A 12,155-nucleotide genomic window follows, 5' to 3' on the forward strand; every position below is an offset into this window, starting at 1 on the left:
AAAAAATAGGCCCTATCTCAAATTATCAGCCACACCAGGCAAAATTGGTTCTGCTTTTTGCACTTGCAGATTAAAATACGGAGATGTGTTATAAAGGCAAAAGTGACATCTTCAGGAACTTATTTTCCACTTAAGGGCAAGAGTAGAAAAGAGTTAACTTCCAGGCTTGTCTGTATTACATTTCATGGACCAGACCTACCTCAGCCTTAAGAGTCATGATCCCAAATACAGGGAAAATACATTGTTAGGAGTATTATCCATATAAATATCTTTAAATATTTCTTTTTATTGGCTAAAATAAACCATCAGAAATCATAGAATCATAGAGTGGTTTGATTTGGAAGGGACTTTAAAGATCATCTAAGTCCAACCCTCCTGCTATGGGCAGGGATACCTCCCACTAGATGAGGTTGCTCAAAGCCCCATCCAGCCTGGCATTGAACACTTCCAGGGATCCACAGCTTCTCTGGGCAACCTGCTCCAGTGCCTCACCACCCTCTGAGTATAGAATTTCTTCCTTAAAGTAAAGAATTTCTTCATTAAATATAATACATGGTGATATTTTACTGGTTTTAACCATGCTGCTATCTTTTGAACTGTAAACATCTATTTGCATGCCTCTTCATTCAAAATGTCAAATAAATAAATAGTGGTTGTGTAAATTGGAATGAATTCACAGACCGTTTATTCTGGCAGGTAATTCAGGTAATACTTTAATCCTCACAGAGGTAGAAAAGGAGGGGTACAAAGGAAACTAACATTCCAGTGTTGTCACAAATTTGAGTGGATTTAAAATATATATATATATATATCTGGGGGAGGTTCTGTTGAGCATCAAGGAGCATGAAGCATGTCATGTGAGCTTGACCAAGCTTCAAATCCTTTACTGCTTACAGTTCTGCAGCTAGTCATGACCACTTGTCCCATTATTTAATTGGACTTTTAAAATTTTCTCAGTATTGATCTTGCATTTGTCTTGTTCATGTCAATCTCATGGATATTTCCCTTTGCTTTTCTGAGATCATGATGGTATTTGATCCATATCCTATTTGTAACCTCTTTTTGCATTTTCAAAAATCTGAAATCTGCTTTGCTGCTGTGGTCTGGCAGAGATCTATTTGTCATTAGTTAATAACTTAAGGACATGCATTCCCAGGTCTCTCCTGGAACAGATAGACTGGAATTGTGATGAGAGTTTTTTACATAGGCTGTTTTAGGTTGGAATTTCATTTAAGAGTTTTTGTAGTATTTTTAGTAATACTCATTACCTTGTTAAACTTTGTGTCTAAATATTATTAACAGAGATGGAAATCAAAAATGTATGTGTAGGGTTGTATTACCATATCTCATTCTTATTTCTTTTGACTGAATATACCTATTTTTCTCAGCCTTTCACCAAGGGCTTTTCTCAAAATACTTAGTCATTTTTGGTTTTGTTCCCTATATTTTTTTTTTTTGCATTTTTTCCCCTGCCTGTTAAATGTAAAATCCCAAACACATGCTTAAATCTGACTACTAGCAGAATATCTGCACTTCTTTGGAAGCCGTAATGAACACCCCCACAAAACAACAGCATACAGTATCTTGTTCTGTGGATGCGCACACCGATAGCCCTTTTCTAGCCTATTTTTACCTGTGTCTTTTGCCTTTCTGCAAAATCCCTGCAATTTTAAAGAATTCTTTAGAACTTGATATATTAAGTTCTGGCAACTGAAACGAATCACCGTTCCATTTTAATAAATACTGTATTGTCATGCATTTGCTATCTGATTTATCCAGTGATTCATCAGTTTAGCTTTCAATATACATAATACTGATATGATTTAGTAGATCATATATTTGATTCAAAAGATGTATTAGATTTGGTAGGTCCTGACTTCAATTCAGCATGGGATGACTTCATCTGTCTTATGAGGATATATGTGATTTCCAAAAGGAATGTATATTTTTGAAAAATCCTTCACTGAAAAGGGAAAAAAATAATTTATTGCAAGGGATAAAACATTCATTTCAGGAATCTGAATATAGAAATTACCCACATTTATATTAGAATTTCATAGCAAAGCAATATACTGTGCATGTCTTCACATTTCATCTACTGAATGTATTATTTTGATCATGATCACTGTATGTACTGTTGAGTTCTGAACTGAAAAGCACTTTACTCTGTAGAATAGGAAAATCAATTTAGCATAAGGTGATCTCATTAAATTCTATTTATCCAAGATTACAACAATTTAGAAGAAGATTGAGAGTGAAAGTAATTGTTCTTTTATTAATCTGAGTAGCTTGTTAGAAGAAAAGTACTGATTAGGAAGCTGTGACTGCTTGACTTCTCCTAGCTCAAATCTTCTAGCACTTATACCAGAAGGTTCTGATTTCAGTGATGTGTTCTGATGATGTCATAAGAAACTGCAGCCATGCCTCACTGTAGTCACAGCACCAAGATGGAGTGGCAGGTTAACATGATCTCTTAGTATATTTCAGAATTAATTTCTATGGGAATGTTAATATTTTTAAATGTTATGCATTTGGGCTCTCTTTGTCAACTGGTGATTTAAAATCTGAAGCTTAAACATTCAGTGGCATCTGACAATTTTTGTCTCCACTCTGGTGAATCAAACAATGTGTCTACTGAAGTGAGGTTAAAAAGTCTCTATAGGATTTTATTCATTAAACTTATTGATCTGATAACTAAAACCTACTAGTAGACTTTCGCACAAAATTCAGCCACTTGTGTGTGTGTGTGTGTATAGCCATTTATTCAGTCTTTATGCATTAATTAACCAAACATTTTCGTATATCGTGGGGAAGAATGGTGGACAGAGGGGTCAAGAATAACAGGAAGCTGCTGGTTTGTGTGAGCCAAAATATACAAAGATCTTTGTAATTGAGCAAACCCATGCTTTTTGTGTCCCAAATCCCATACCACCTGGGATTGCGATCTGTCCTTGGTACAGACCAGTAAGACTGTTAAAATGGGCTATTAGTTTAGAGGTATCTTTTTTTTTCTTTTTTTTTTTGAGATCTCAGTATAAAAACTGTACTGCTGTCTTGCAGATAGATGTATAATTTTGTATGTAAGATGCCATTACTAGAAAAGTTCCTTTTTGCTATATAAGGTGATGTCAGTTTTATGAGGCTATATGAAAGATAAGTGACTGTCAGATGTACTATCTATTGTGCTTTTTAAAGTTTTTGCTGCCAGATAGTACTTTAGTGTAGATCAGGGATGAAATTCCAGTGTTGATAGTCCATTGGACAGTGGATCCAGTCCTCAGATGTAGCATAAAACCTGCAGAGAGGCTCCAAGAAAAGAAATCTTGATATATTTTAACTAGTTTTTAGTTTTTCAGACTTAAGTGACATTTGGCTTTGAGAGGTTGCGTGAAAACGTTTTATTAATTGAAATAGTTTCTGAATAACTCTAAATGAAAAGTTTGCAATAGTTAAAACTTGACTAGATGAGCAGGAAAAGAAATATGTCTAATCCCTTCTCTCCTTTCTAGAACTAGACTGAGGTTTTTGTGCTGCTTCAGAGTTCTACTTTCAGAGAAATGGTCTTGAAAGACGTAGCCTTTCTGATTTCTTAAGCATCTTTTATTGTAGTTACAGTTTTTATTTTTTTTGATACAAGTTGTGAAAGAAGTGAAGAATTGAGCTGAACTTGCAGAAGAGAGATTTATGGCCTTTACTTAGTTTGGTACTTGAGCGTACTTGAAACCAGAACAATGATGTCTTTAAATGGTGTAGGACTAGAGGAAGAGCTAAGCAAGCAATATAAGTTGCTTCAGAATGAGTCAATATCTACTGTGACTTCATAGAGACATCTTGATTTCCAGAAAATTGATCCTAAAAGGAAATGTGATGCTTCACTTTGTGTGGTAGGACAAATTCTGCAGTGTCTGGTAGAATGGTTACTGAAGGCGCCCTGTTGAGCAAAAAGAGCGAGACTGGCAGAGCGTCCTTTACGCATTGTTTGGCAACTAGATTAGAAGTTATCCAAATGTCCCTGGCTGTGAAGAGCAAGCAGTTTATAGTTAACAATTCCCACCTCCTTTAACAAAATGCTTAGCAGGATCCCCTGCCTGGAAGTTTAAAGTAGCTAGCTGACTGTCATTGTGAGAGATTTTTCTACCATTAAGATATTCTATCCTAACTTCTGACACAGTCCACACAGTGGTGAAAGTGGTATGTCTTTTACATCTTTTAAATATTTGTTTCCAAGATCTGTAAATCTAAAGTTCATACTTCTTGAAAGTTTCATTTGTTGAAGTATTTAGATAAACAGAGAGATTCACTTAAAAAAAAAAAAAAAGAGCAAAACTGCAGCATCTCAATACTGGGGCTCTGGAGGGAAGATTATTCTGCATCTTTGAGTATTGAAATGCCCAATGTTGCAAGGTTCTGAGTGGGCATGTTGCTTCTGTAAAACTGAAATTTAGGTCTTTTATGTCATGTTTTGAATTTAGCGTTTCTTTATGAAGGACTACTCTGCATATCCTTATGATGTGGATATAAACCTTGTGTGCATTGTTGAAGAGAAACTGTGCCCATCTTTGGATAGTAATGATTTTCATTACCACAGTCCAACCTTAAGAAAGCTTCAGAAGTTTTGTTTTGAAAAGTGAAACTGCAGGTGCTCAGAGCTTTTACTAAAATCTCTCGTGGCTTTATTTTTTGTTTCAAAGTACCTTTGTTTTGCCTCTTTTCTCTGTTCTTAGCCATATCTTTATTAATTTGTTATTGTATTCTTCCCATGCTGGACTTTTTCTGGTTATATGCCCTGTTGCTAACACTTTTCTATTATGGATCTACCTTTCTGTTATGGACCTATCTGTGGTGGGATACCTGTTCAGTTATGATGCTTTGCTGCAGTACTGCTTGTTATCTTATATTTTCCTTTCAATTGATATATGTATCTTCAGATTGACCAAAAAGCACACGACCACAAAAAAACAACAACAACAACAACAACAAAACAGTGCTCAAAGCATCATGTTTACCTCCTGGTACTTGTTTTGAACAGTTGTTTATGCTAGGGTGACTTAGGAACTGATGACTGTAGATAACTGTGCTGCAGCACTCGGAAATTAACAGAAAAGTAAAGTAGATTCATTCAATTGCGGAAATAACAGGAGGAACACAGAGGTTCCTAAATCCCCAGGCATAGGTAAGGAAAAAGTGACAGGAGATTTTAAAGGAAGAGAGCTAGCCTAAATCATCAGAGAGCAGAAAAAGGATAGCATCCTCTGGGATGTTCCTTCAACCAACAATTCAGCACTTAACTCTGTTTTACTAGCTATGTTGTCAATTCTATCCACAGAAGGAGAGAGTATCAGTTATTCCTTTGGAAGATTTAGCTCTCTTTCTAGATGTCAATGTATTTCTTTGCTCATTGCTAGTCATATCCCATAAATGACGACAGGCTTTTGGCAATGAAAGAGAAACTTCTCTTACCTGTTAATTTTTATTTTTGGAAAGAAGCCACTTGATCTAGCTGACCTGCACAGTATTTAATGTTCACCAGCAATTTTTTTTGACATGCAGTATTTTTGTGCTGCTTTTCTCTCTCCAGCAAGGCCCAGATATTTGGAGCTGACCCTACAGTTTCCTCTTTTTTCTTAGCCTTTAATATTTGCAGTTATGAGTCAACCTGATACTTTTTTTTTTTTTTTTTTCCCAACTGACTGCTAGAGCTAATACCATTTTGGGATTGATTTGCAGCTTTGCAGAGTATAGCATTACAATGATGTCATTTCTGCGATGGCCACAGTTTTCTCCTCTCTGCTGCACCATGTAAAAAACAAACAAAAAAATGAGCACAAATCTCTTGGAAGAACAACTAAGAGAAACTATTTAAAAGCATTATGTCCTTAAATGCTAGATTAACAAAGTTTTTAATAAAATAAACTGTAGGAAGTTGATTTTATATATATTACGAAAATCTTGGGGAAAAAAAAAGTACAGCGCAGACCAAAGAAAAATCAGGAAGGCTATGGGTGAAGTTCAGGAGTATTGTTAACTTTATAGCAGCTGTAGAATGCTTTGCAACAGCAAGGGGTTGTATTGTCCATAGCCCCACTCAATAGACATGGGATGGTGAGAACAAGCTCAACACTTGCACTTTATGACTAAAGTGCTCCATCTTGTCTGACTTTCAAACAGTCAGGGACTTGCCCCACCTGATCCTCTTTTCAGGGGACTGGTCAAAGCGCAGACCCTGTGCCTGAGCCAGTCAGCCAAGGAACTTCAAATGAGGAAGGGTTTAGTTTGCAAGACACTCAACCCACCACTGACTCATGCTGATCGTCTTTTTAGGAACTGCTTTTGTCAAAATCAGTGTTTTTCTCACAAAGATGAAAGACTCCTGCCACATTTGGGTCTATTTCTTTGCATTGTTGCATTTTCTGTACTACTGAATAAAATGAAGACTAGGATCTGTTCTCTGGTTCTTGAGGTCAAACAGCACAAACTTGCCACATCCATTTTTCTGAGCACTTGGCTCTAGTTTGCTCTGAGCCCATGTTTATCTATGCTGTCAAATAAAAGAGAGACAGTCCAGCTCAAGCACTGCCCTCCTGCTGACTGTGGTTTGTACGAACAGCTTTCTCCAAGAGAAATCAGCATCTCTTGGCCTCAAAGCTGGGTCTTGGTCCTGGACCACCACTTACTTATACGTAAGCACAGAGGCTTTTACAGACGTTCCCCTGGCTCCAAAATGAGTGTTAAGCATTCACCTAGAAGAAGTGCCAAGTCTGGAAAAGGAATTCCAGAAAGTCCTGTAGTCCTCTGTTGAGAGCTACCTTACTAGCAGTCCTGTGTTAAGAAAAAACTTTTCAGTCTCATCTGTCTGTAACACAATCTTAACAAGGAGTGGTAATTAGTGTTTGAGTTGTTTGCCTCCCAAGTGTTTCAGGTCATATAGTTTCTAAGCAGCCTTTAATTTTTTTTTCTATTTCTTTTTTTTATTATTTTTATTTAATTTAAATAAACCCATAAGAAAAACACAGCTGAGAAAGACCCATGGAAGGTTTTCTGAAGCAGTGTTATTCAACCTCCAATCAGCTGATCTATGGTAGTCCATAAAACTTCTTAAAGTAATCTAGAGAGTGACTTCCAAATCTGAAAACCCTTGCACATATGAGCCACTGAAATACAAATACCTTCATTGGAAAACAAAACAAAACATCATAATGTTTCAGTAGAGAGCATGTTAGGAAGCAGTTACATTTATTTACGTAAAGCTAAATACCTTTTCTTATAATAATTTTTCCTGAATGTGCCAAGTAAGTCAGATACAAGATGACCCTCTTTTTCCATCAATGGTGCTCACATCCATCACATCCATCAATGGTGCTCAGCAGGTTCCCATAACAATCTGTTCCAGTGCTTTCTATCTATGACATTTCTTTTCCTCATAATTAACCTATATCTCCCTTACTGCAAAATTAGTGGTTTATTTCTTGTACTGTGTAACTGTGTACAAAAGCTTTTTGATTTTCCCATTTAATTGTTACAATAATTGTCCCTGTGATGCTCTGGTATCTTTCTGTGTGTGTACAAAAAAAGCTATTTTCCATAAACAGAAGTGGAGGGAGAAAGGTGAATTACACTACAGTGTCCCTGAAAGTCTGCTTTTGCTTTCATCCTAGATGTTGTGTACCTTCCCACCAGCTAACTTCCAAACATATTGTGAGAAGCAACATCTTTAATGACAGCACTCCAAGGTTATTCCTTGCTATTTAATAACCAGTAGGGAGCACAGTTAGAGTGAGTTTAATCTGGGTTAGAAATAACAGTTTTGAGGTAAAAAGTGTGTGGTGAATTTATAAGCAATTGCAGATACATTTTTCAGAGGCATCCTAGAAAAATAATGCCCTGCTTACCACATCTGCTCATACTAAAATTCTCCCTTGACTGAGTGCAGCTACTTAAACATTGTCATTTTCAAGAATGAGATCAGGAACTCCAGGGTCATTTTGATGAAGAATTATTTTCAATGATTAGAATTAAGAGATTTCTCACTGAGTCTCCTGCTGCTCAACTAGTCATTGTTTCAAAAACAAGAAGTTACCCTGCAGTGATGGTATCAAACTTTTTTGCTTCCTACAGTGCATTCAGAGGTCAGCTGCATGGAGAATACAGAAGTCTGTCTGACAGAATACAAAGAAAACTGCAACCTTATAAATCACCACAAGAGAGTTACCTCTGATGTCTTAAGAAAATGGGATTACTTTTTTGTTCAGATATGAGGATAAGGGAACATGTTATATTTCTGGACATCTTTGAGAAAAGAGAGTAAAGGCACTGCAGAATTTACAGTCACATAAAGTAGTGTTAGTTTTGGCTGGAACTGCCAAGTGTGACAGGTTGAACTTTTTCTGCATGCCCCTTCATATTTAGAAAAATTATTTTCACCTGTGCTGTAATTCTAAGATTATGTTTGAGAAAAAGAACCCATAAAGCTTCACATTCAGGAATAGGAATGTTGATGACAGCCTTATTTTCAAATACAGTAGTTCATATTTAGGAGGAAAATGCTTCTGTCATGCAACTAAATATGCTATAATTTTCCCTCTGATCCTTTGCTTCTCTCCACTTTACTTCTTACAATTTATCTATCATGGAATCTACTGTCAAGAAAATATTATTATTTTTTACTTAATTGCATACCTTCATATATTTTTCCCAGCATAAATTATTAACCACATTATTATTTATTGCAATAAGCAAAAATGTATTTTACAAAATAAAATCAGCATTATCTCAAATATGTTCCTGCAACTTAGCATTTCATATTGCTCACTATTACAGAGAATCTTTTAAAAAGATCACATGGAATACTTCAGACTTATAATAAACAATATTTAAACCTATAAAAATGAGGATGCTGAAAGCCTAAGAAATTAGAAGTATTTCTAGGTGATTAAACAGTGTGTACAGAAAATTAAATGCTTTGTCCTTTATTATGATTGTCCTTGGAATTACTAGATGTGGTTTGAAGAAGTATGAACGCATACATATAAATATTCATTTTAATTTCTGATGCCCTCTTAGCCTTTTGAATCTTCCTTCTGCATGGTCACCCTATAACATGCATTTTCAAAAAAGCCAGGAAGTGATAGATCGTCTGCCCCTCACTAGCAGATGAGGATTCATTTAGGATTTATGCCTGTCTAGATGTTCTACCATTCCTCTCTGGTGCAACTTACTTTTTCTGTTGCAGTGGGATTCAGGAATGTCTGAGTTCTTAGTTTCAGAGAATTCAAAGCTGGAAGGAACAGTTAAAATACTCTAGACGGCCTTCCTTCATCACATGGCTGAGGAATTTTTGCACTTCATTTTAATTCTACATGTTGGGTTTTGCCACACTTCTCTGTGTCTAATTAAAAAGACAGTTAGTATTTGAAATCATCTTACCATGTAGTCACATGCAGACTGTGATTTGTTGCACAAAACTTATTCAGTTATTACAGATGATTTTCTTCCCCACACTAAATAGGGAAATGAAAAGTTGATAGTGGAAACACAAAGTTTACTGTTTGAACCTATGTTTATTGGGAGCAACACAGTAAGTGTTCTTGGTTTACAAGCAAGTAATTCAATTTTTAATGATTTCTTTAGAGATATTGTCTGTATTTGCTGAGAAGGTTCTTAAAGGATTCTCCTCCTTTCAACTTTTGTTGGATTTTCCTTTATTTCCAATGGTGTGGTTGTTTTAAACAAACAAAAAACAAACAAGCAAAAAAACCACCTCAAACCAAAACAAATAAACTACCAAAAACCACCACAACACCACCTCAAAGCCCAAAGAGCCTCCCCTCTAAACCTCATTCAATATCTTTATATGCTGTTTCATACTCTTTTCAAATCTGAATTTATCTTACTCCTTATTTGAGTGGCTAATCCAGATTCCTTTGTCCCTTATTTTTGAAAGACTGGTGAAAGAAAATACATTCTTCACAGTGTTTTCACCTGGTGACTAACATCTTTTTTCATACCTGGCCTGAACATGAGTGGTGATTGGTGATAAGGCAGTAACTTTGTTAACTCCGTTATTTGTTTCCCCAGTTTCTTGGGAATTAACATTGCCAATCCCTTTCAATCAAGAGCAATGATACCTTTTATAGAGAGTATTGTCTACGTAACATCTATGTATATGACCTCTGTATATGTATCATGCACATACTCCTCTAAGCAGTTGAGATTTTCTCACGTTTCCACACTTTCAGCTGGTTTACTCTAGCTTCTCTCAATGTGAAAAAAACACTTTCTAGTGTTCTGTTGATTAAACTAAATATATTGACCTTCTCTGGCCTTAAGGTAGATTTTTCAAGTGTCTAATGATCCTTTAATTCACTTCTGAATCCTTTTAGTTTTTTGCTATGTTTTTAAAAATGGAAATGTCAGGCTAAACAGAGCGATCCAGCATTGGTGGCATCAGTATGAATATGGAAATAATGCAAGACAGCTACTTCTTTTTAATATTCCTTTAATTTTTAGGGGATCAAATCAGTTCATTTAGCAACAGCTTTGTACTGGAAGTTGACAGTTTCTTACCCACCTAAAATTTTAGAATCACTTTTTTTCTCGTTCGCCATCCTATAAATGTGACTTGTGTTCCCTGTCCCTAGATTTATGACTTTGCATTTGTTTTTATTAAAATTTATCTTGTTCAAATGAAGCCACCTAACCAATTGAATCAGATCATTCTATAGAACATTTGCCTTATTACTTGCCAATCCACCAGTTTTTGTGTGCTCTGCAAGTTTTGCTGGCAATCACTTTGTATTTTCTTCCAGATCATTGAAATTTGATCTGAGGATTGATAATGGGGACTTAAGACATAGATACTGGCTAGCCCATATTATAAATGCTGTAACTAGATAGACATTTCTCATTTATAGCAGAAGACAAGTTTATAATATATTTACAACATGTATAACTAATTAATTGTTTTAAAAGAAACTTTAATAATTTGTATATGATTTAAGTTATTATATTTAAACTATCCGCCCCTCACCCCAAGAATGTGACAGATGTGTGGAAACAAGCCAAGTGCTGTAAAGTCATGTAAGTCTATCAACCAATTTCTTTCTCCAATGAAAAACTCTAAAGTTTGCAGCAATAGTGCTCAAGGTACAATCCTCCATTTCCATAAAATCAATTAAACTTTTGGGGAAGATAAGAAAGCCACATTTCACAATCCTTTTTTCTTAAATGAAGGATATAAGCTCCGAAAAGTTATTTAAATTTTAAAATAGCAATTCATTCTAAGCTTGCAGGAGATCGCTACATTTCGATGTCCTCCTGGACCATGAAGAATGAAATCTGAAGCTAGCAAATGTTGTCAGGTGTTTTGGTTATACAGTGGTGGCACTTCTCTCTCCTTGATCCGTTCCTATTGAAGGAGCTCCAAAACAGAGAAAGCTGATCTTAGTCAGAGCTGCTATAGTCCTTTTTCCCTCCCACTGCAGAGCTGCTTGTTTTCTATCAATATTAATGTTCATCTGCGTCTTTAATAAGCATACTTGTGGAGTTAAACTGGCTCAAAACTATGAGGATGGTGATGTAGGATACCTGTCCAGCTCAGCTGTGCAGGAAGAGTGTGAGAACATGGGCTGAATTGAGGTCAGCATCAGAGTAAACTGGGTTTAGAAGCCTGCATAAATTTTCTTAGGTCTCTGTTTTGTAAATACTAAAGTAATGTGATTTTCCAATTCTTACACTAGACCCTGGTTAACCTCAAAAACAGATGGAGAAGACCTGGTTTTGTTTTGCACTTACAACTTTTTCTTTCAATAATCTTTGACTGGTGGCTAATACAGTGACTGGTTCCTATTCTTTAGACTCAGTAAATACAGGAAGTTACATTCCCTGAACCATTTAATTTCTGCTGATTTAAAGTCTTGTTAGTTTGCTGGCTGCACTGATCCTTCTTTGTAAACAGAAGTTTGTAAATCAGCCAGACCTGGGAAAAAAAAAGATTTTTGCAATTAATTAGAAAAGTAATGTTTCATAAAGCTCCTCAGCTGTTTACCTAGAAGGAGGCTTACCCTTGCCTACTTTTTTTTTTCTTCTCCTTAAAAGCCTGACAGTTAACTGAAGTAACATTCATATAGTAAACTTATTGACCAGGTTACATATAATAT

General features: G+C 35.8%; 1 protein-coding gene across 5 annotated transcripts in view; it reads left to right on the plus strand.

Annotated features, from left to right (window-relative positions):
• The window catches only part of LOC121069755, a 193,377-nt gene that overhangs the window by 73,300 nt on the left and 107,922 nt on the right, over positions 1-12,155 (plus strand). Inside the window, exon 1 of one of the 5 annotated variants that reach the window (XM_040556199.1) lies at positions 2,413-2,459. The exons of the other annotated variants lie outside the window; for them this stretch is intronic. Within the exon in view, the coding sequence (XP_040412133.1) occupies positions 2,421-2,459 (39 nt within the window). The 5' untranslated portion in view covers positions 2,413-2,420. Of the gene's footprint in view, positions 1-2,412; positions 2,460-12,155 lie in introns of those variants that run through there. 5 annotated transcript variants of the gene reach the window in all.

This window comes from Cygnus olor, chromosome 4 (assembly GCF_009769625.2).
Source record: "Cygnus olor isolate bCygOlo1 chromosome 4, bCygOlo1.pri.v2, whole genome shotgun sequence".
Taxonomy (NCBI): domain Eukaryota; kingdom Metazoa; phylum Chordata; class Aves; order Anseriformes; family Anatidae; genus Cygnus; species Cygnus olor.